The 17,688-nt window shown below is 32.0% G+C and overlaps 2 protein-coding genes across 3 annotated transcripts; both read left to right on the top strand.

Moving 5' to 3' along the window:
* The first annotated feature begins 3,712 nt into the window (after window positions 1-3,712).
* Window positions 3,713-4,340, top strand: LOC125837142 (uncharacterized). Its single transcript, XM_049516289.1, has one exon. It carries the CDS (start codon window positions 3,737-3,739, stop codon window positions 4,214-4,216), a length of 480 nt encoding a protein of 159 aa, XP_049372246.1. The 5' UTR covers window positions 3,713-3,736; the 3' UTR covers window positions 4,217-4,340.
* Window positions 4,341-10,525: 6,185 nt separating this feature from the next.
* LOC125837210 (methionine aminopeptidase 2B-like) lies at window positions 10,526-17,361 on the top strand. 2 transcript variants are annotated; one of them, XM_049516364.1, is made up of 12 exons: window positions 10,526-10,740; window positions 12,730-12,897; window positions 13,924-13,960; window positions 14,040-14,147; window positions 14,354-14,453; window positions 14,599-14,744; window positions 14,967-15,058; window positions 15,936-16,030; window positions 16,157-16,253; window positions 16,435-16,578; window positions 16,680-16,897; window positions 17,222-17,361. In XM_049516364.1, the coding sequence occupies exons 2-12, from the start codon at window positions 12,744-12,746 to the stop codon at window positions 17,330-17,332; spliced, it is 1,302 nt and encodes a 433-aa protein (XP_049372321.1). In that variant the 5' UTR covers window positions 10,526-10,740; window positions 12,730-12,743; the 3' UTR covers window positions 17,333-17,361. The 2 variants fall into 2 exon arrangements, with proteins under 2 accessions (XP_049372321.1, XP_049372329.1); XM_049516372.1 differs by lacking the exon at window positions 10,526-10,740 and adding an exon at window positions 12,628-12,647.
* The last annotated feature ends 327 nt before the right edge of the window (window positions 17,362-17,688 follow it).

The following is a 17,688-nucleotide window of genomic DNA, read 5'->3' as shown; positions in this document are numbered from 1 at the left end:
TCTTCTTCAGCATAACGTATAATTAACTCGTGTAAAATTCTGAACTTTTAATATATTTAATCCTTTTCTCACCATATTAGTTTCTTTGACATTTGAAATTTAATTCCACTTCATAATTAGGAAAGATTATGTTATTATGTGTTAGGTTAAGCTATAATTATTTTAATAAAATGTCAAAAATGTTGTTAAGATGTATTTTTCATATGAATAAACTAGCATTATCATTAACACATGGATTACGGAATATTCTTATTTTTTTTCATTTTCTAATGGGAAAACAATTTGCACTTTGCAGTACTACGGCCCTTTACTTATAATAATCTCTTTCAATCTTCAAAGGTCAAACAAAAAAAAATGTTTTAATAAAAAAAAATATGAGAAGGTTTTCTTATACTATAATTATTTATCTGCATCGTATATTTACATTAAACCAACAAAACTCACTATCATTGACCTACTTAATATAGTAAAATATATATTATTTAGTTATGATTAAATAACAAAACATATATATATAAACACACATGTCACATACATATTTGATTAATTATATATAAATATTCGATACGAATAAATTTTTAGCCACTCGCTTTTGACCTCTCATTGTCCATGTAAACCACAAATATATATCATTATATACTCAATGATTTTATATATCACCAAGAAAGAAGTCGGTTTTTTTTTTGAATTAATCATTCAAATATCTTTAACAATTAGCTATAACTTATAACAAACTATCTTAGTATCCTACCTATGGAAATAAAACAAGTCAAATTTGAGGAGGGGATATTTAATACGTCAAATCTCTTTATAATGGTGTTGTTTGTCTGAATATTAATTTTCCAACTGTTATATATAGAGATCACATATTATGACATAATGAAAGGTCGATTTCACAAAAGATATAATTATAATGAAATATTTTTATAACGGATAATTGTTATAGAAAAATCTGACTGTATTAATTTATAATTTATTTATTTTGGTTCAATGTATATATAACCCTAAAACAACTTGGAGGGACCAGAAATTTTAGTTTATTATCTTCCTCTAAAAACACCTTAGAATTTTCACACGTGATTTTGTCCCCTAATCCAACATACCCTCGACCCTCTTGACCCCCGGGGTGGATGTATATCGATAATAATTTACTTGTATTTTATGTTTATGTCAAATTAATAATGTATTTTATGTGTTTATATACAGAGTCCTTCTACTTAATTATGGTAAGTTGATGTATATTTTTCACTTTATTAAATCACTCAATTATAATAGATTGATATGATTTAATGTAAATATGTTATGCGAATAAATTCACTTTTTCTTTCTTTGAATTTACCTTTAAAGTATCTTGAATAACTCATAGCTAGAGACGACAAAATTTGATTCATGTTAGCTAGAATCTATATCGAGAATAAAGTTTTTTCTTTCAAGAAGTTAATCATTCTCGAGATTCAAATTGAAAAATCTTCGATAAATGATGGAGAAATTTCAATTATCTCATCACATTTTAATATACATCCCAATAAGTTTATTAAATTTATGATTTTAGAAATGTCATGACATTTATGTGGCTATTATGAAACTAAAATTTTAAAGTTAAATTATTTTCTAATTTATAAATGTACCAAATGTCAATCTTTTTTTAACAAACCAAGAAAAGACTTTGTCAATAACGTAATAAGAGAATGTGGCCTAATGATTAATGAATTGTTTGCGAATCACAAAGTTTTATATTCAAATTTCAGTCTGAGGCGAAAAAAATATTAGATTAATACTTCTAATCATCTCTCCAACTATATTAATGAATAAAGTTACTCAATATATATATACTGCCCATGAAAACAATAAATTTCCTTGAAATTAATCAAAATATGCTCAGACTAACATACACTACAATTATAAAAAAAAAAAAAAAATTTATCAATAATGCCACATAAAATAAAATTGATAGTGATTATACAAAAACAAAACTCTTAAAATAAAATTGTGATAATAATACTTCCTCCATCCATTGTCCTTACTCCTAGGACCGAAATAGTTATCCTTACCTGATAAATCTATAATTCTATATCCATTCTTAAATATTATCGAGTACTGTTAATTTCCCCGCTATTTTTATACACCTCATACCTTTAACACAGGGGCGGAGCCACCTTGTCCCCAAGGGTGTCCAATTATACGATTTATACACGTAAAGTTTTGACTTATATTGGTATATATTGTACACTCTTCGTCGAAAAATTATACGATTTATACACGTAAAGTTTTAACTTATATTGGTATATATTGTATTTTGGACACCCTAAAATAACAAAGTAACCCGTAGTGGAGATGGCTAGAGCTGTCGCAAACCCACTTGCTCACCTCCTATAAGTATTTTTTTCAATTAAAATTGAATTATTTCCTTAAATTTTAATAACTTTTCCTTGTCAAATCCACTTGCTCACCTCCTATAAATATTTTTTTTCAATTAAAATTGAATTATTTCCTTAAATTTTAATAACTTTTCCTTGTGGAATAAGATTTCCTTATATTTTAATGCTTTTTTTTCTTTGTGGAATAAGATTTTCTTAAATTTTAATACATTTTCCTTTTGTAATAAGATTTCCTTGTATTTTAATACCTTTTTCCTTTGTGGAATAAGGTTTTCTTAAATTTTAATACATTTTCCTTTTAGAACAAGGTTTTCTTTCTCTATAAATAGGAGACCAATGTACCCAAATTATATCACAATATTATTAAAAATAGAATCTCTATAAATCATCGCTTTTTAAAAAAAAAAATATTATTCAAAGTTTAAACCCCCTTGATAAAATTTCTCGCTACGCCACTACTTTAACATATCCTTATAAATTTAAGACCAAGTCCCCTTCTTCCCACCTTTCAAATCTCCTCATTTTTCTCTCCTCCACAAATTCCAATCAATTATTTTCAACATTTTTATTTAATATTATTTTCATTATTATTATTAGAAGAAGAAAAATAGCAAAAGAGTAGGAGAAGGATAAGCTTAAGCTCACAATATATTTAATAAAAAAAAAAATCAATTTAAAAATCAATTTTTTTTTTTGAAATATTTATATTTTGCCTACTTATTTGATTTTTAATTTTTTTGCCTACAAATGCCTCTCCGTTCACCACCGCCGGTGACTTCCATTTCCTTCTCCTTCCTCCACCACCCACCCACCCACCCAATCTAATTTGGTTGGGTGAGGTTCTTCAAAATTTTCCGGCGAGGTGTCACTTGCTTTATTTTCCGACAAGGGATTACTTGCTTAATTTTCCGGCGAGGAGCTGCTTAATTATCCAGAGAAGGGTCGTTTGCTTAATTTTCCGGCCAGGGGCTGCTTATTAATCTGGAGAAGGGTTGCTTGCTTAATTTTCCGGCGAGGTGCTGCTTTGCTTAATTTTCCGGCGAGGTGCTCCTTTGCTTAATTTTCCGGCGAGGAGCTGCTTGCTTAATTTTCCGTCAAGGGGCTGTTTAATTATCAGGCGAGGTGCTGCTTTACTTAATTTTCCGGCAAGGAGCTGCTTAATTATCCGGCGAGGAGCTGCTTCCTTAATTTACCGGCAAGGGGCTGCTTTATTTATCCAGATTGGGGCTGCTTGATTAATTTACCGGCGAGAGGCTGCTTGTTTGATTTTTCCGGCGAGGGGGTGTTTATTTATCCATATTGGGGCTTCTTGCTGAATTTGCCGGCGAGGGGAGAAATCATAACTTCCGATCGAATTAATGACAAAGCAAATAGTGCTGCGTGCACCTTCATCACTTTCAATCGACCGGCGCCGGCAACCTCTTTTATCGAACCAAGACACATCATCACGAGGTGGTGTTCGAAAAGCGCGATTAGCAGAGGTTGCCGGCGGAACAGCGGCGGAATGCGCCGCTGTTTGCTGTTGTTGCCCATGTGGACTCGTTAACCTCCTCGTAATGGCAGTTTACAAACTTCCGGCGGGACTTTGCCGGAAAGCACTACGGAGAAAACGCCGACGCCGGCAAATGAAGAAGAAGATTCTACAATCACAATGCAGTAGCTGTGACGATTCGGAACTTTCGATTCACCCCATCGACGGAGCCACCACACTTGCGGTGGTCGACGGCGGAAATAGCTTGAAAGCTGATAAAGATGTGGTGGCGCTGGAGAAGGAAATGTGGAGTAAATTTTATGGGGCTGGATTTTGGAGAAGTCCCTCTCAAAAGAGTGACATGTAATAATAATAAAAATATGGTAAATAATTTGTAAAAAAAGAAAAAAAAAGAACAAAAATAAAATATTATTCATAATTCAATGTATATTTTCACATTAAGCCAAAAATGAAAATGTTCTTCTTCTTTATTATTACTCTTGATTTCTTTTTAAGTCGTTCAATTCGATGTTTGGTATATGCTTTTAGAATCTGATTAATTTAGATTCTTCTTTTCGTATCATTACAGATACTTCATGTCACTTTGCTAACTTGAATTACTTATACTTTCGTGTTTCTTAGTATGATCAGATATTTTCGAACAAAAAGCTTTTAATATTGGATCTTTTTTATTTTATTTGTTGTTTAATAAGTATCTATTATAAGACATTAGAGGGGCGTTGAGTAGATTATAGCATCATATCGAGTCTTGCGTAGTCATATTCCTTTATAGTAATTATTCGTGTTAAGAAGTTTTATTTTGAAGGCAAAACATTTTCTATCAAAGGCAATAATATCCATTCTCATTATTCAAATTCGACACATTTATGATAGATGTTTAACATATATCTAAATTAAAAATTTAAATCTCTTTATGATACATGTTTTCTCAGAGTTGGAGCAAATTCAAACTTCTTTGTGATATACGTTTTCCTTAAAGTTGGAGTACATTCAAACCCCTTTATGATAGATGTTTAATAATTAATATATGTTATAAAAATTTGTAGGGACGTAGATTATAGCATCATAATCTCTTTTCGTACAGCTAGAGATGCTTAACATCATTTCACTAACTTATGTTATTATGTGTCTTTTAGTTTGATCAGTACTCAGTATTTTCAAGTAACGAACGAGGCTTGCATGGTTATACGCATTTGTATTAATTATTCGCGTTAGAAAATTTTATTTCGGCGACAAAATGCTTCCTTCCGGAGGTGAATGAGGATTGAGGAGCATATTTTTAGCCTAATAGGTGAATGAGAATTGAAGAGCATATTTAAATCTTTTCATATAGACCAAGAGTATTTTTGGTCCATTTCTGTTCTTGAAACAATAATTATATTAAGATATACTATTTTGTTGTAGTTACAACGATATTTATTTTGAGACCGATAGAAGTAATAACTTTTTAAATCTTTTATGACACGTTTTTAAGTTGATTGTAATTATATGAAGTGAAGTAGTGTTATGGTTTAGTAGTACTTTGTATTGGCTTGTCACTATCTAAACTTGCACATGTTGTCAGTCCAGGTGGTTTCAGAAACAAAAACATCTTACTCAAATTTGTCCAACACTATTATCTATGGTCCCAATTTTTTCTAATTTTTTTTAAATTTTCTGACATGAATGTAGATTTAATCGAGTTTTGATATAAAAATTGAACACCAAATACAGAACATCGATATCAAATGCAAAAATTTTGGTGCTTATTTGAAATCATCCCTTTAATAAAATTATATGCCCTTCATTCTAAATTATTATCTAATGACATATAATTATGATAAGTAGAATGTAATTTAAGATGTTATAAGAACTACTAATATCTTTCTATAGTCATTTTATCATGTAATCTTTTCCAACTTCTTTTTTTCATGTTTAAATAGATATATAGTTAATCTAGCATTGAAAGTTTTAAAAAAAAATTATTTTTCAAAAAGACTAAAGTAAATTTTTGAAACTTTATTCACTTTAGGGTAGTGAATTTAGTGGTGTTATGTTATAGTAGTACTTTATAGTGGCTTGTCACCATCCAGGCTAGCACATGTTGTCAGTCCAAGTGATTTCAGAATCAAAAAAACATTTTACTCAAATTTGTCTAACATTATTATCTAGCAAATCTTCAACTTTTTTTTTTTGTCTTTGTCAAGAAACGCTTTATTTATCCCCATCAAATGAGAAATCTTCAACTTAGAAACTTAGTCGATACAAGGTTTTATGATAACATCAATTTTTTCCATATTCGGTGATTCGATTTTTAATTTTGTTAGTTATAAATGTTGATAAGATCCATCTATTTAGTAACATCCCGGGATAACATGAAGTGATAGGCAAGGTTCAAACATCGATATCAAGTGCAAAAAATTATTGTTAAAAGGGCGGGAGAGTCGATTTGTGTTCAACGTTTACTTGCTTAGTTCAGTCTTGATTTTTTGAATTTTAGAAAATACAATGGAGAACCTGACATCAAAGATTTTTGGGTTTTAGTTGGTATCGGGTGCGAAAGTTCGTATTTACAGAATTTTGAGTGCAATTACGAAAGTCGTATTTAAGGTAAGGGGTGCATTTGCAAGGGGGCTGGAAATATGATGGAGAACCTGACATCCGATGTAAACAATCAATTGAAGGAAAAAAAAATCTATATTTACCATCAGAGGTAATAATGGAATGATAAGCACATATTTACTTTTAACCACAATTTTTAGATTCAAGCTCTGAAAATATATAAAGTCATTTTTTATATAAAAATAATAGTATTTTATCTCTTAAAATATATTTTTTCGATTAAAAATTCAAATTAATCAAAATCTGAAGTAGATACTGACCTATCTATATTTGTGTTCAAACAAATGCCAATAATCCACATGTATTTTGTCCAATTCACAAGTCACATGGAAAAGGAATTTGAGATGATTATATATTGGACAAAGGAAAAAAACTTGGGGAAGCCAATTTTTCACTCCTTCTGTCTGAGTAGAAGTATATACGTAGGATCGTTTGGTATATCGGATAAGGATATTAATTTTAAGATAAAAATTTTTATTTTATGCCTGTTTGATTTGAAGTATTACTTATTAACTAATTTCGAAAATTTTATTTTATTTATTGTACTAAAATGATAAAATTAGTTATTTCATATAAAAGAGGATAACTAATCCCATAAAATATTCTTATTTTTCTCATTCCGCATCTTGATGACCTATAAGTGTATGTTGTGTAGGAATGAACAAACCAAAACATAGAACATTAAGAAGAATTACTAGGAGGAGTGCATGGATATCTGATTTTAATTTGAGTCGTCATTTAATTTGTATCTGTTTCTTAATATTTTTGTATCTATACCTACTTCGGGAATCGTATTTGTTTGAACTTCATGCAAAAATGCATGATTTTAGTCATATGTAACTTCAGTCATTTAGTCATAAGTAGCTATATGTACAAAAAACAATTACATATTAAATGACGATATCAAAATAGATTGACCCATAAAATTTCAAAGTCCAAAATTGGATTGTATTATGTAGAAATAACTACAATGCAAAACATGTAACATAACACAAGATAGTCCAAAATGATTTTTTTCTGTAATCACCAATATATCATTGGTCCTAAAAAGCCCATTCTAGTTTCCCATTGGGCCCAAAAAGCCCATTCCAGAATATCATTTGGACCAAAAGAAACAAAAGCAGCCCACAACCCACCAAAATTTTATTTATGTTTTCCTCTAAGAAGACATTATATTAGCATAATACATAAACATGTTTTTTTTTTTAAAATTGATATCAACTAATATTTATGTTATTTAATTTTGAATGTGCATAAATAAACACTTAAATTTGTATAAAATTGAACAAATAGATACATGTGTCCTACGTGACATAGTACATGTAGGACTTCATGTAAGATGACGTGTAGGATGTAAATTGTCATCCTTTATTTTAACTAGGTAATAAATCCACGCTTCGCGCGGGCATAAATAATCTTTCTAAGCTTTTGAACAACCTTTCCAATAATTTATTGTTATAAGAACAAAAAAGTAAATTTTAGTAGGTTTTAATAACATTTCAATAGAAATTAAATTATTTGGCATTATCACATATCTCAAGAATTGTAAATATATAACGAATGATAAAAAATATCTTGATATCTAATCATTTTTATCTTTTACATAATTGATCATAATATATATTTGATGATATAATTGTCTTGTTAAAACTGAGTGATGTTTTTTTTGCAGCGATTAAACATAACTTTTTATAATTTATTATACATGAAAAATATAGAATCTGATAATTTTATGGTTAGAATAACTCCTTGTGAAAAAAAAATATGTGTAAGTTTTCGATAATCAATATTAGTTATAAATAAGTTAAGACCGTTAAAAATGTACACCCCCAACAATATAAATAATTTTTTTTAGAGACATTCTATTTGTCTGAGGTCAAACGTTCACCAAATTTCGTTATTCTTACTTTGTTACTCTAACAAAATTTATAGAAGGAGAAAAATAAATTGGAAACGATAGCAAAATAATATTGTTGACCTTTTTAGAAATTCATTCTTCATTAAATTGCTGCTCTGAAGACCCTTCTAGATGTTTCATCAATGCAATTTTATGACTTTTTTCAGAAATATGTATGTATAATTTTTTCATTATGAAAGTACAAGTAGATCAAAATGTTGGATTCTAAACTCGTGTTAAAGAAATATTTTCGAACATTAAAAATTAAAAATGAGTCTAACCTAGATAACTCAAACTCTTAGCAATGACTTGAGAATGAAAGACAACAAATCTATGTTAATAGACATATCTTTTCTAGCTTAAGATATTACTTTTATTTAGAGCATGTTTTGTTTCATATGCTTCAAATTAAGCTTGTCGAAAATATTTATAACTCACACCAAAAAAATTTAGAAGAGTTAAATGAGAAGGAAAAAAAGAAAAACATTAAAATGATGAAAGCTTCGTCCAAGTGAGATCATATACATACGAAAAGAAAAATAATCAATACAATTTTAAGGAGATAACAAAACAGTGAGAAAAAAGATACATTAAAAGGAGTAAACTATGAGATATCCAATGATGATAACAAATCATTCTAACCAGATTAGCTCCGATGTTTTGAAATAACATACCTTAAAAAATTGACTAACACTTCAATCAACTTTCAATCCTTAAAGTACTCATAATATCCACTGATTAAATTTAGTAAAAATAAATAACAACATAAAAAAAAAAAATAGGCAGACAAATTTATTAACTCTCAGAGGATTTTCTAAAGAATACAAAATCTCGTATGTGAAGGAATGACGTTGTTGATGAAGAATTAGAGATTTGTAAGGGTTTGTTTTATTGTACCTTCAACAATTCCAATAGAGAAAACTTGCGTGAATACTCAATTAACGCTTGTTATTTAATTTGTACTAACAAATACTTATAACAATAATTTTGTTGAAACATAAACAACAAAGTTTAAAGCATGTACTCAAAAATAACAATTTATAATATAAGCATAAATTAATGACTGTAAGAAACATATCAGAATCAGTAACAATAGAATGAAACAAAATGGAAAAAATCGAGCTCGTTGAATGCACAGTGTCCCCTTAAGGAAATTATTCCCCTCTAGTATCCGAGGTCTAAAGGAATATGTCATCTCAGGATAGAACGATTATATTCACCAGTGTATGTATACAAAAACAATTGTGTCAGTGAGTCATTCAACAGGAGTAAAATACACAAATATTTAATTATCCAGAAAAAGAAGAAGAAGAAGTGCAAAATTTTTCGTTGTTTTAAAATGAGAGGGAATTCCTCTATTTATAGACAACAAAGGGTAGCATGAACAAATGTTTATTGTGTCTTTTCGGAGAGGTCACAACTCTTTGGAAAAGTTACAACCATTCGGAAAGGTCACAACCTATCATAAAAGTCACAACTTTTCAAAAAAGTCGCAACTCTTCATAAAAGTCGCAACTTTTTATAAAAGTCACAACTTTTCATGAAAGGGGAATGCTAGTTTTGGAAATAAAATAAATTAAAATAAAATTTTGATTTGTGGTGGCGCCACGTAGGCGGATCTAGAATTTTATTTTATATATATATATGATTAGGGGTTTTGGGTTTGTACCTTATTGAGTACGAAATCACCTTATTCAAGGATTATTTTACTATTAATATGAATTTTCCTGTACGAATTTAGATTTATCTGAATTTTAATACATATATCAAACAACAAATGAAAGACAAAATAAAAAAACAAAGTAAGATAAAGATTTTTTTTTGTTCATATTTTAAACTTACAAACACTATATAGGATTATAAAGAATTCTAACCTTGGCGATCACGTGTATAAAATTTCTCACGTTATTTAATGCAATCTCAAACACAAACTTAGATTGATAAAATATTTGAGAAAATATATTTCTAGATTAATTATGTGTTTTATTACTATTGTGAAATTTTTCAGTACAAATTTGAATTTATCTGAATTTTAATGCAGTTATTGAACACCAAGTAAAAAACAAAAATCAAAAGTATGATAAGAATTTTTTTTTTTGGGTCATATTTGAAACTTACAAGTGATCGATTGCACAAAGTATGCCACGTTATTTATGCAATTCCAAACTCAAATTTTGAGAAAAAATATTTTTAGATTAGTGATTTATTACTATAGTTTAATTTAATTATTCTAGTTCTTTGACTAGCAAAGCAAAATTACCAAATCTTTCTAATTTCCCTTTTCTCTTTCTTTGGTGAGTGAAATAAAAGCTAGGGCAAAAAGATTGCTAAATACAGCGCCTGTAACTCTTTCTCCTTCTTCAGTTACACAGGTATTCTCCTTCATCTTCATCTTTTTTTGTATTTTAATCTTTATTTCAGTGTTTTTCATATCTTAATTCAAGAAAGTTTGCTTTTTTATATGTTTTGAGTATTGTTATCTCTATCATTGGTTTAGGTTTTCTTGAAAAGATTGGTGCTTTTTGTTGAATTCAGTTTGGTTATTGATTCTTGAAAATTGGATTTTTTTTTGCCTTTTTAGTATGAATTTGTGTTGTGGCCTAATGGTGAATGAAGGGGTTGAGAGGTATTTGTGGAATTAGTTGAGGTGCGCGAAAGCTGGCCTGGACACTTAAAAATATGAATTTTGTGCTGTTAAGTGTTAACTGTTAGTGTTACCATATGCTATTGCTTTTTGTAATATGCTTTATTGCTGGAAAAAATTTCCCTTCTTTTTTTGTGCTGGTTCTGCAATGGGGTTTTTGAGTTTTGCTGTTTTTGAGTTAAATTGCTATTAGTTGAGCTAAATCACCTTCATGTTTTTGTTTGTGTTAATGTTTTTCTTGAAAATTGGATTTTTTTTTGCTTTTACAATATGAGTTGTGCTGTTAATTGTTAGTGTTACCATATGCTGTTGCTTTTGCAATATGCTTTATTGAGCTGAGGGTCTATCGGAAATAGCCTCTCTACACACAAAGGAAGGGGTAAGGTTTGCATACATTCTACCCTCTCCAAACCCCACTTGTAGTTATGTTGTTGTTGTTGTCTTTGTTCGTGTTAATATTCTTCTTGATAATTGGAATTCTTACCCATTATGTTCTTTCTTTGAGTGTTTTTAATCTCTCGTTTCACGAAAGTTTGCTCTTTTATACCTTTGAATTTTGTTATCTTTATCATTGGCTTAAGTTTTCTTGAAAAGATTGATTCTTTTTGTTGAATCTAGTTTGGTTATTGATTCTTGAAAATTGGGATTTTTTTTGCTTTTACAATACAAATTTTGTGCTGTTAACTGTTAGTGTTACCATATGCTATTGCTTTTGTAATATACTTTATTCTTGTTCCTTGAAAAAATTTCCCTTAATTTTTGTGCTGGTTCTGCAAAGGGGTTTCTGAGTTTTGCTGTTTTTGAGTTAAATTGCTACTATCGGTTGAGCTAAATCACCTTCACGTTTTTGTTTGTTTTAACGTTTTTCTTGGAAATTGAATTTTTTTGCTTTTACAATATGAGTTGTGCTGTTAATTGTTAGAGTTACCACATGCTGTTACTTTTTCAATATGCTTCATTCTTGTCCCTTGGAAAATTTCCCTTCTTTTTAGTGCTGGTTCTGCAAAAGGGTGTCTGGGTTTTTGCCCTTTTTGAGTTCAATTGCTACTATGGTTGAGGCAAATCACCTTCGTGTCTTTGTTCGTGTTAATGTTTTTTCTTGAAAATTGGGATTGTTACCCATTTACGTTCTTTCTTTGAGTTTGTTGATCTCTTATTTTAGTAAAGTTTGTGTCTTTTGTAGCTTTGAATTTGTTATCCCCATCATTGGTTTCAGTTTTCTTGTAAATGTTGGGTCTTTTGATTAATGATTCTTGAAAATTGGGATTTTTGCTTTTACAATATGAATTCGTGTTACTAACTGTTAATATTACCATATGCTATTGCTTTTACAATATGCCCCTTGATAAAAGATTCCCTTTTTTTGTGCTGGTTCAGCAAAGGGCTTTCTGTGTTGTCATTTTTGAGTTCAACTGTTACTGTATGCCATCTTATTGTTAAGTGTTAAGTGGTACAATCGTTCTACATGCTATGATTTTTACAGTTTGCATTCTTGTTGCCCCTTGAATATTTTTTTAAATTCTCGTCCTGGTTCCTACGAATAGATATCCTGATTTGTTTCTGTTTTTTGGTCCTTGCCTTGCCTTTTTGTTGCCTCCTGAAATTGTTGCGTTCTTCTCGGTTGTGTGCCTTTAGGTTCTTCACTATTCTTTGAGTTTGTTGCTGTGCAATTGTTAACACCTTCTCCCAACACCCCGCACTTGATTCTCCACTGCAGTGTAGACATTGATAATGGCAAAAGAAGAGCCAAACTCTGCTTCCGTTGTTGTAGAAGGAACATCTGAGGTTCGCGATGATAATGAAACGGCCAACGGGTCTGCTTCCTCACTGCAAAAAGAGGTTGAGGAGAAAGTTGATGGTTTGACAGTGGATGAGCCGACGACAGGTACTCCTTCAAGTCAAAGAAATGCTAAAAATTTAGTACCAGCTTAATTGCTTGTGAATGAACGAAGGAAGGAACTTATTTTCCTTTATTTTTTAATTTTATCTATTTCTTTTCCGCTTGAAAGCCCGAATAAGATTTTCTTACAGTCTTGCATAGATTAATGCAGTTGCACATTCACTTCATCTGGAGTGGCGGAACTTGGAAGACTTGAAATGGGAAGAATTTTGTCTTCTGGGATTTATTGTAAACATGGTTCGATGTTAAACTGGAAGAATTATCAGATGTCTTTCACCGAACAGCTGAGAATGTTTAGATGCCATAACCTATTAAAACAATAAAAAGTAAAAACCAAAGAATGTTTAGATGCAATTGAAGGTAGAAGTGGCAAAATTAGAAAGCGAAAAGAAAATCCTTGCACAGACTTGTAAAATGCTGAACTACTTGGACTCTTGATAATTCAGAAGATCATCAAAAAGTTACTTTAGATAATGTGCTGAACGTTTTCATGCATATACTAATAGACAAGAGCTGTTCAATTACAAGTCTAGAATTCATGAAACAAGATGTTGGTCTTTCACTACCCATTCTTTTCATTTTCATTTGGGATGAAAACCAACCCTCATGGATTAGCGCTGTTTAACGATGTAAAAGTTTAATTGGATAGTAGGGTCCAGTCTGATGGAAAATGTCTGAAAATCGATATTCAAGCTAATGCTTTTCCACTCAAATGTAAACTTGCATTAGATAGAAGGTGCAGTTCTGATGGAACTAACTTCTGCTAAATGGAGATTTGATATTCAAGCTAATGTGTTATCCACACAAATTTAAATAAGAAAATGTGTTGAACTTGTCATACTTTGGTTCTAGGGAAAGGACATGTATTTTGTTTTGCTAGTCCTCTGCTTGAAGTCAGTTGTAAGATTCTGTGATCTTTTTTCATAACCTGGCCCCTGCCCTCATTTCCCTTTAGTACTAGATCCATTTGGTTGCCTCTAATACCTGTGCCTTTTATTTGCGATTTTACAGAAGCTGCAAAGAAGAAAAAGAAGAAAAATAAGAGCAAGTGAGAACTGTTCCAACCTAAGAATCTCTCTTGTGCTTTTCCTTAGAGTCATGTTGCATTTCTTTCTTTGCAAATGCAGGAAAAAAAAGGAGCCACCTCAGCAAACTGATCCACCTTCTATTCCCGTAGCTGAGCTTTATCCTTCTGGTGAATTTCCAGAGGGTGAAATTCAACAATACAAAGATGAGTACGTACACTTGAATTTATTATCCATTGTTATTTGGAGCCATTCCATTGGGCTTTAAGTTTAGAGCTTTGACTAATATTGAAATCTATTGAGCACTTCAAAGAAAAAGTCTGATGTTCCTTTATCCTTCACTCTTAAAACTTCAACTACATATTGTCTATTTAAATTTGAGTATTGGGGTGATTTCTGTTTGGTTGTTGATGCAGTAACTTGTGGAGGACTACATCTGAGGAAAAGAGGGAATTGGAGCGCCTGGAAAAGCCAACTTATAATTCTGTCCGTCAAGCAGCAGAAGTTCATCGTCAGGTCAGTACCTATATCCATACATGCTGTCTGTTTTCTTACCAACATAGTTGTAAGACAGTCAATATTTAAGTTTCTTGTGGATTAAAACTTCAATTGTCAATTACATTACGTATCCATTTTCTTTTTCTTTAATTCCAACCATCAGGTTCGGAAATACATCAGGCAAATTGCTAAGCCTGGCATGTTAATGATTGACCTGTGTGAGACTTTGGAGAATATGGTTCGCAAATTGATATCAGAGAATGGTCTTCAAGCTGGCATTGCATTCCCAACAGGGTGCTCATTGAACTGGTAATGCAACTTTTTTCTTGTCCTTTTGGCCGTTAAATGTGAGAGTTGAGACTCATTTTGATCTACTAAAAAAATGTGATACTAATGGTAGCATGATTTAGAGTGTTGTCAGTGGACGGTATCTTAAAACAGAATCTAGCAGTGACCTATTTCATGTTCACATTCTCTTTCCTGTGCTTTTTTTTTTTTTTTTTGTCAATCTTTTTCTCTTTCTCATTGCAGGGTCGCAGCTCATTGGACCCCCAATTCAGGAGATAAAACTGTGCTTCAGTATGATGATGTGATGAAGTTGGACTTTGGAACCCATATTGATGGTAATATTATAAAATTCCTCATCTGTGTAACTGTGTTAGACATTAAGGTGCTTTTGGTATGTGATTTTATGGTTTATGGTATTAGTCTCATTATCTCCTTATGTCTCAAATTGTTTGTTTTTTGGTTTGGAAATTGGTACAGTAGCTCCTGTCATGTTATATCCAGTGCCTCGTAGTGGAGTACGAAAAGAACCACATTTTCATAGAAGTGATTGACATCTACATTAATAACAACATAACCGGTGTAATCCCACATGTTAGGTCTCGGGATTGTAGTGTGTACGCAGACCTTACCCCTACCTTGGGAGGTGGAGAGGCTGTTTCCAATAGACCTCCGGCCCAAGAAGATTGACATCTGTATGGAGCTTTCATATTGTTTTAACAATCCATCTGGAGGGATTATCTTCCTCCTTTCACTTGCTCTATCTGTCAGTGTTCAATGTAATCCCACAAGTGGGGTCTGGGGAGGGTGGAAGGTAGAGATGTTGTTTCCGATAGACCCTTGGCTTGTCGTGAGCTGCTGGTTCTTATTCAAAAAACATGGGAAAGAGGATGTTATCACCTTCTATGACCTAGTTTTTGTTGCGAGTCACAGGTGTTGATATATAATTTTGTCTACTTTTGGTGAGTTGTCCATAGTACAGTGACAAATGATAACAGGCCGGCGCATGTGCAGATTGTATTTCACCATTGTCCTATTACCTCGTCATTGTACAATCCTCCTTATCTAGCCATATTAATTCATCCCTCACGACCAAGACCATGCTATGGTCCTTTGTGCAGTGAAACAGTTTGTTCTAAGCTTTATTAACTCACACACTCTCATTGTTAGCAATTTTAGTAACGAGGTGATGGTTTAACCTGTTGTTTCTTGCAGGACGTATTGTGGATTGTGCATTTACTGTGGCTTTCAATCCTATGTTTGATCCACTGCTTGAGGCTTCACGAGAAGCCACTAATACTGGCATAAAGGTGAATATTGTTTAAATAGGAAATAAAATTATGGAAAATTGGGAGTTTTCACCCAAAAGGGCTTCTAGTTTATTGGAAGTGTTGACAAGTTTTCGGGAGCATTCATGGCTTGATTTTTTTATATAGGAAGCGGGAATTGATGTACGCCTTTGTGATGTCGGTGCTGCAATTCAAGAGGTTATGGAATCCTATGAGGTTGAAATCAACGGGAAGGTATTCCAAGGTACGATATCTGAGAAGTATGATAGCTAGAAAAAACATTTACTTCCTACTTTGTTTTGTTAAGACCAACGTCATGGCATCGGAGCATGGAGAAAAGGACCTTATATGTCGATAAGCGAAGTAATTTAATTAGCAGGAGTCTCTATTGGATTGATAATTCTGACCAATGTTGTCATTGGCAGTTAAGAGCATCCGAAATCTGAATGGGCACAGTATTGGCCAGTATCAAATCCACGCAGGAAAATCTGTTCCTATTGTTAAAGGAGGAGAACAAACTAAAATGGAAGAGGGTGAATTTTATGCAATTGAGACGTTCGGATCAACAGGTAATTTCTGTTTTGTTTGCGCGAAAGAGTAATATAACTGGCATATCCAGGATACATGGGAGTGACAAAACTGATTCTTGTCTCGTATCTCCATATATTAGGGAAGGGATACGTGAGGGAAGATCTAGAATGCAGCCATTATATGAAAAACTTTGATATTGGACACATTCCACTGCGGCTGCCTAGAGCCAAGCAACTACTGGCAACAATAAATAAGAACTTCTCCACATTGGCGTTCTGTAGACGTTATCTAGACCGCCTTGGTGAGACCAAATATCTGATGGCATTGAAGAACTTATGTGATGCTGGAATAGTTCAGGTACGTGACATCAATCTAACGTTCATGCGTTTGGCTCAATTGTGGCATTCATACAACCTCTACTTATGAACACTTGTAGCATCGTTCCAAGGTTCCTATTTTATCGTGTCACAATTTCTTATGTTATTTTTGTTCCAATCCTACCTTGATTACACTTCTTTTGAGCTCTGAGGGTCTATCGGAATCAACCTCTCTACTCCACAAAGGTAGGGGTAAGGTCTGCGTACATCCTACTCTCCCCAGACATCACTTATGGAAACTACACTGGGTATGTTGTATGATCTAAAATTGAAGTTTTGCTGTGTTTTTCGTTTCTTTTGGCAGCCATATCCCCCACTTTGCGATAACAAAGGTAGCTACGTATCTCAGTTTGAGCACACCATTTTACTTCGTCCGACTTGCAAAGAGGTTGTATCAAGAGGCGATGACTACTAACGATAGAAATCTCTTGTATGGTTTGTATTCCGAAATTCAGTGAAGAAAAAAAGACTCTTGTTTCTGTATGTTTCTCATCGCGTAGCGTCGTACTTCTGTGAGAAAGTTATCTTTGCAACAGGAAAGAATGTTACAAAACTATTAGATCAAATTCCATATTGCATAAATTTTTTGAAGATTGGAAGAAAAATATATCTTTTTTTTTCAAGCAATAGTGACTTCATTATTCATATTACTTACACTTGAAATGTTGTGTGACTCCTTACTAAAACAGCAGCTCGGTGCACGAAGCATCTCGTATTTACATAGTGTTCGATAAGGGGTGTGATGTAGACAGTGTATCCTAATAGTGTCAC

This window comes from Solanum verrucosum, unplaced genomic scaffold, assembly GCF_900185275.1.
Source record: "Solanum verrucosum unplaced genomic scaffold, falcon-dt-bn FXZP01000284.1, whole genome shotgun sequence".
In the NCBI taxonomy this organism is placed as follows: Eukaryota; Viridiplantae; Streptophyta; class Magnoliopsida; order Solanales; family Solanaceae; genus Solanum; species Solanum verrucosum.
This window is presented reverse-complemented; position numbering and strand designations above follow the sequence as displayed.

Excerpts from the sequence above, each read along its gene's own strand:
- LOC125837210 (XM_049516364.1), top strand. The coding sequence starts at position 12,744 with ATGGCAAAAGAAGAGCCAAACTCTGCTTCCGTTGTTGTAGAAGGAACA. Across the intron at positions 12,898-13,923 it reads AGTGGATGAGCCGACGACAG|AAGCTGCAAAGAAGAAAAAG; the intron begins GTACTCCTTCAA and ends GCGATTTTACAG. Across the intron at positions 14,745-14,966 it reads ACAGGGTGCTCATTGAACTG|GGTCGCAGCTCATTGGACCC; the intron begins GTAATGCAACTT and ends TTCTCATTGCAG.
- LOC125837142 (XM_049516289.1), top strand. The coding sequence starts at position 3,737 with ATGACAAAGCAAATAGTGCTGCGTGCACCTTCATCACTTTCAATCGAC.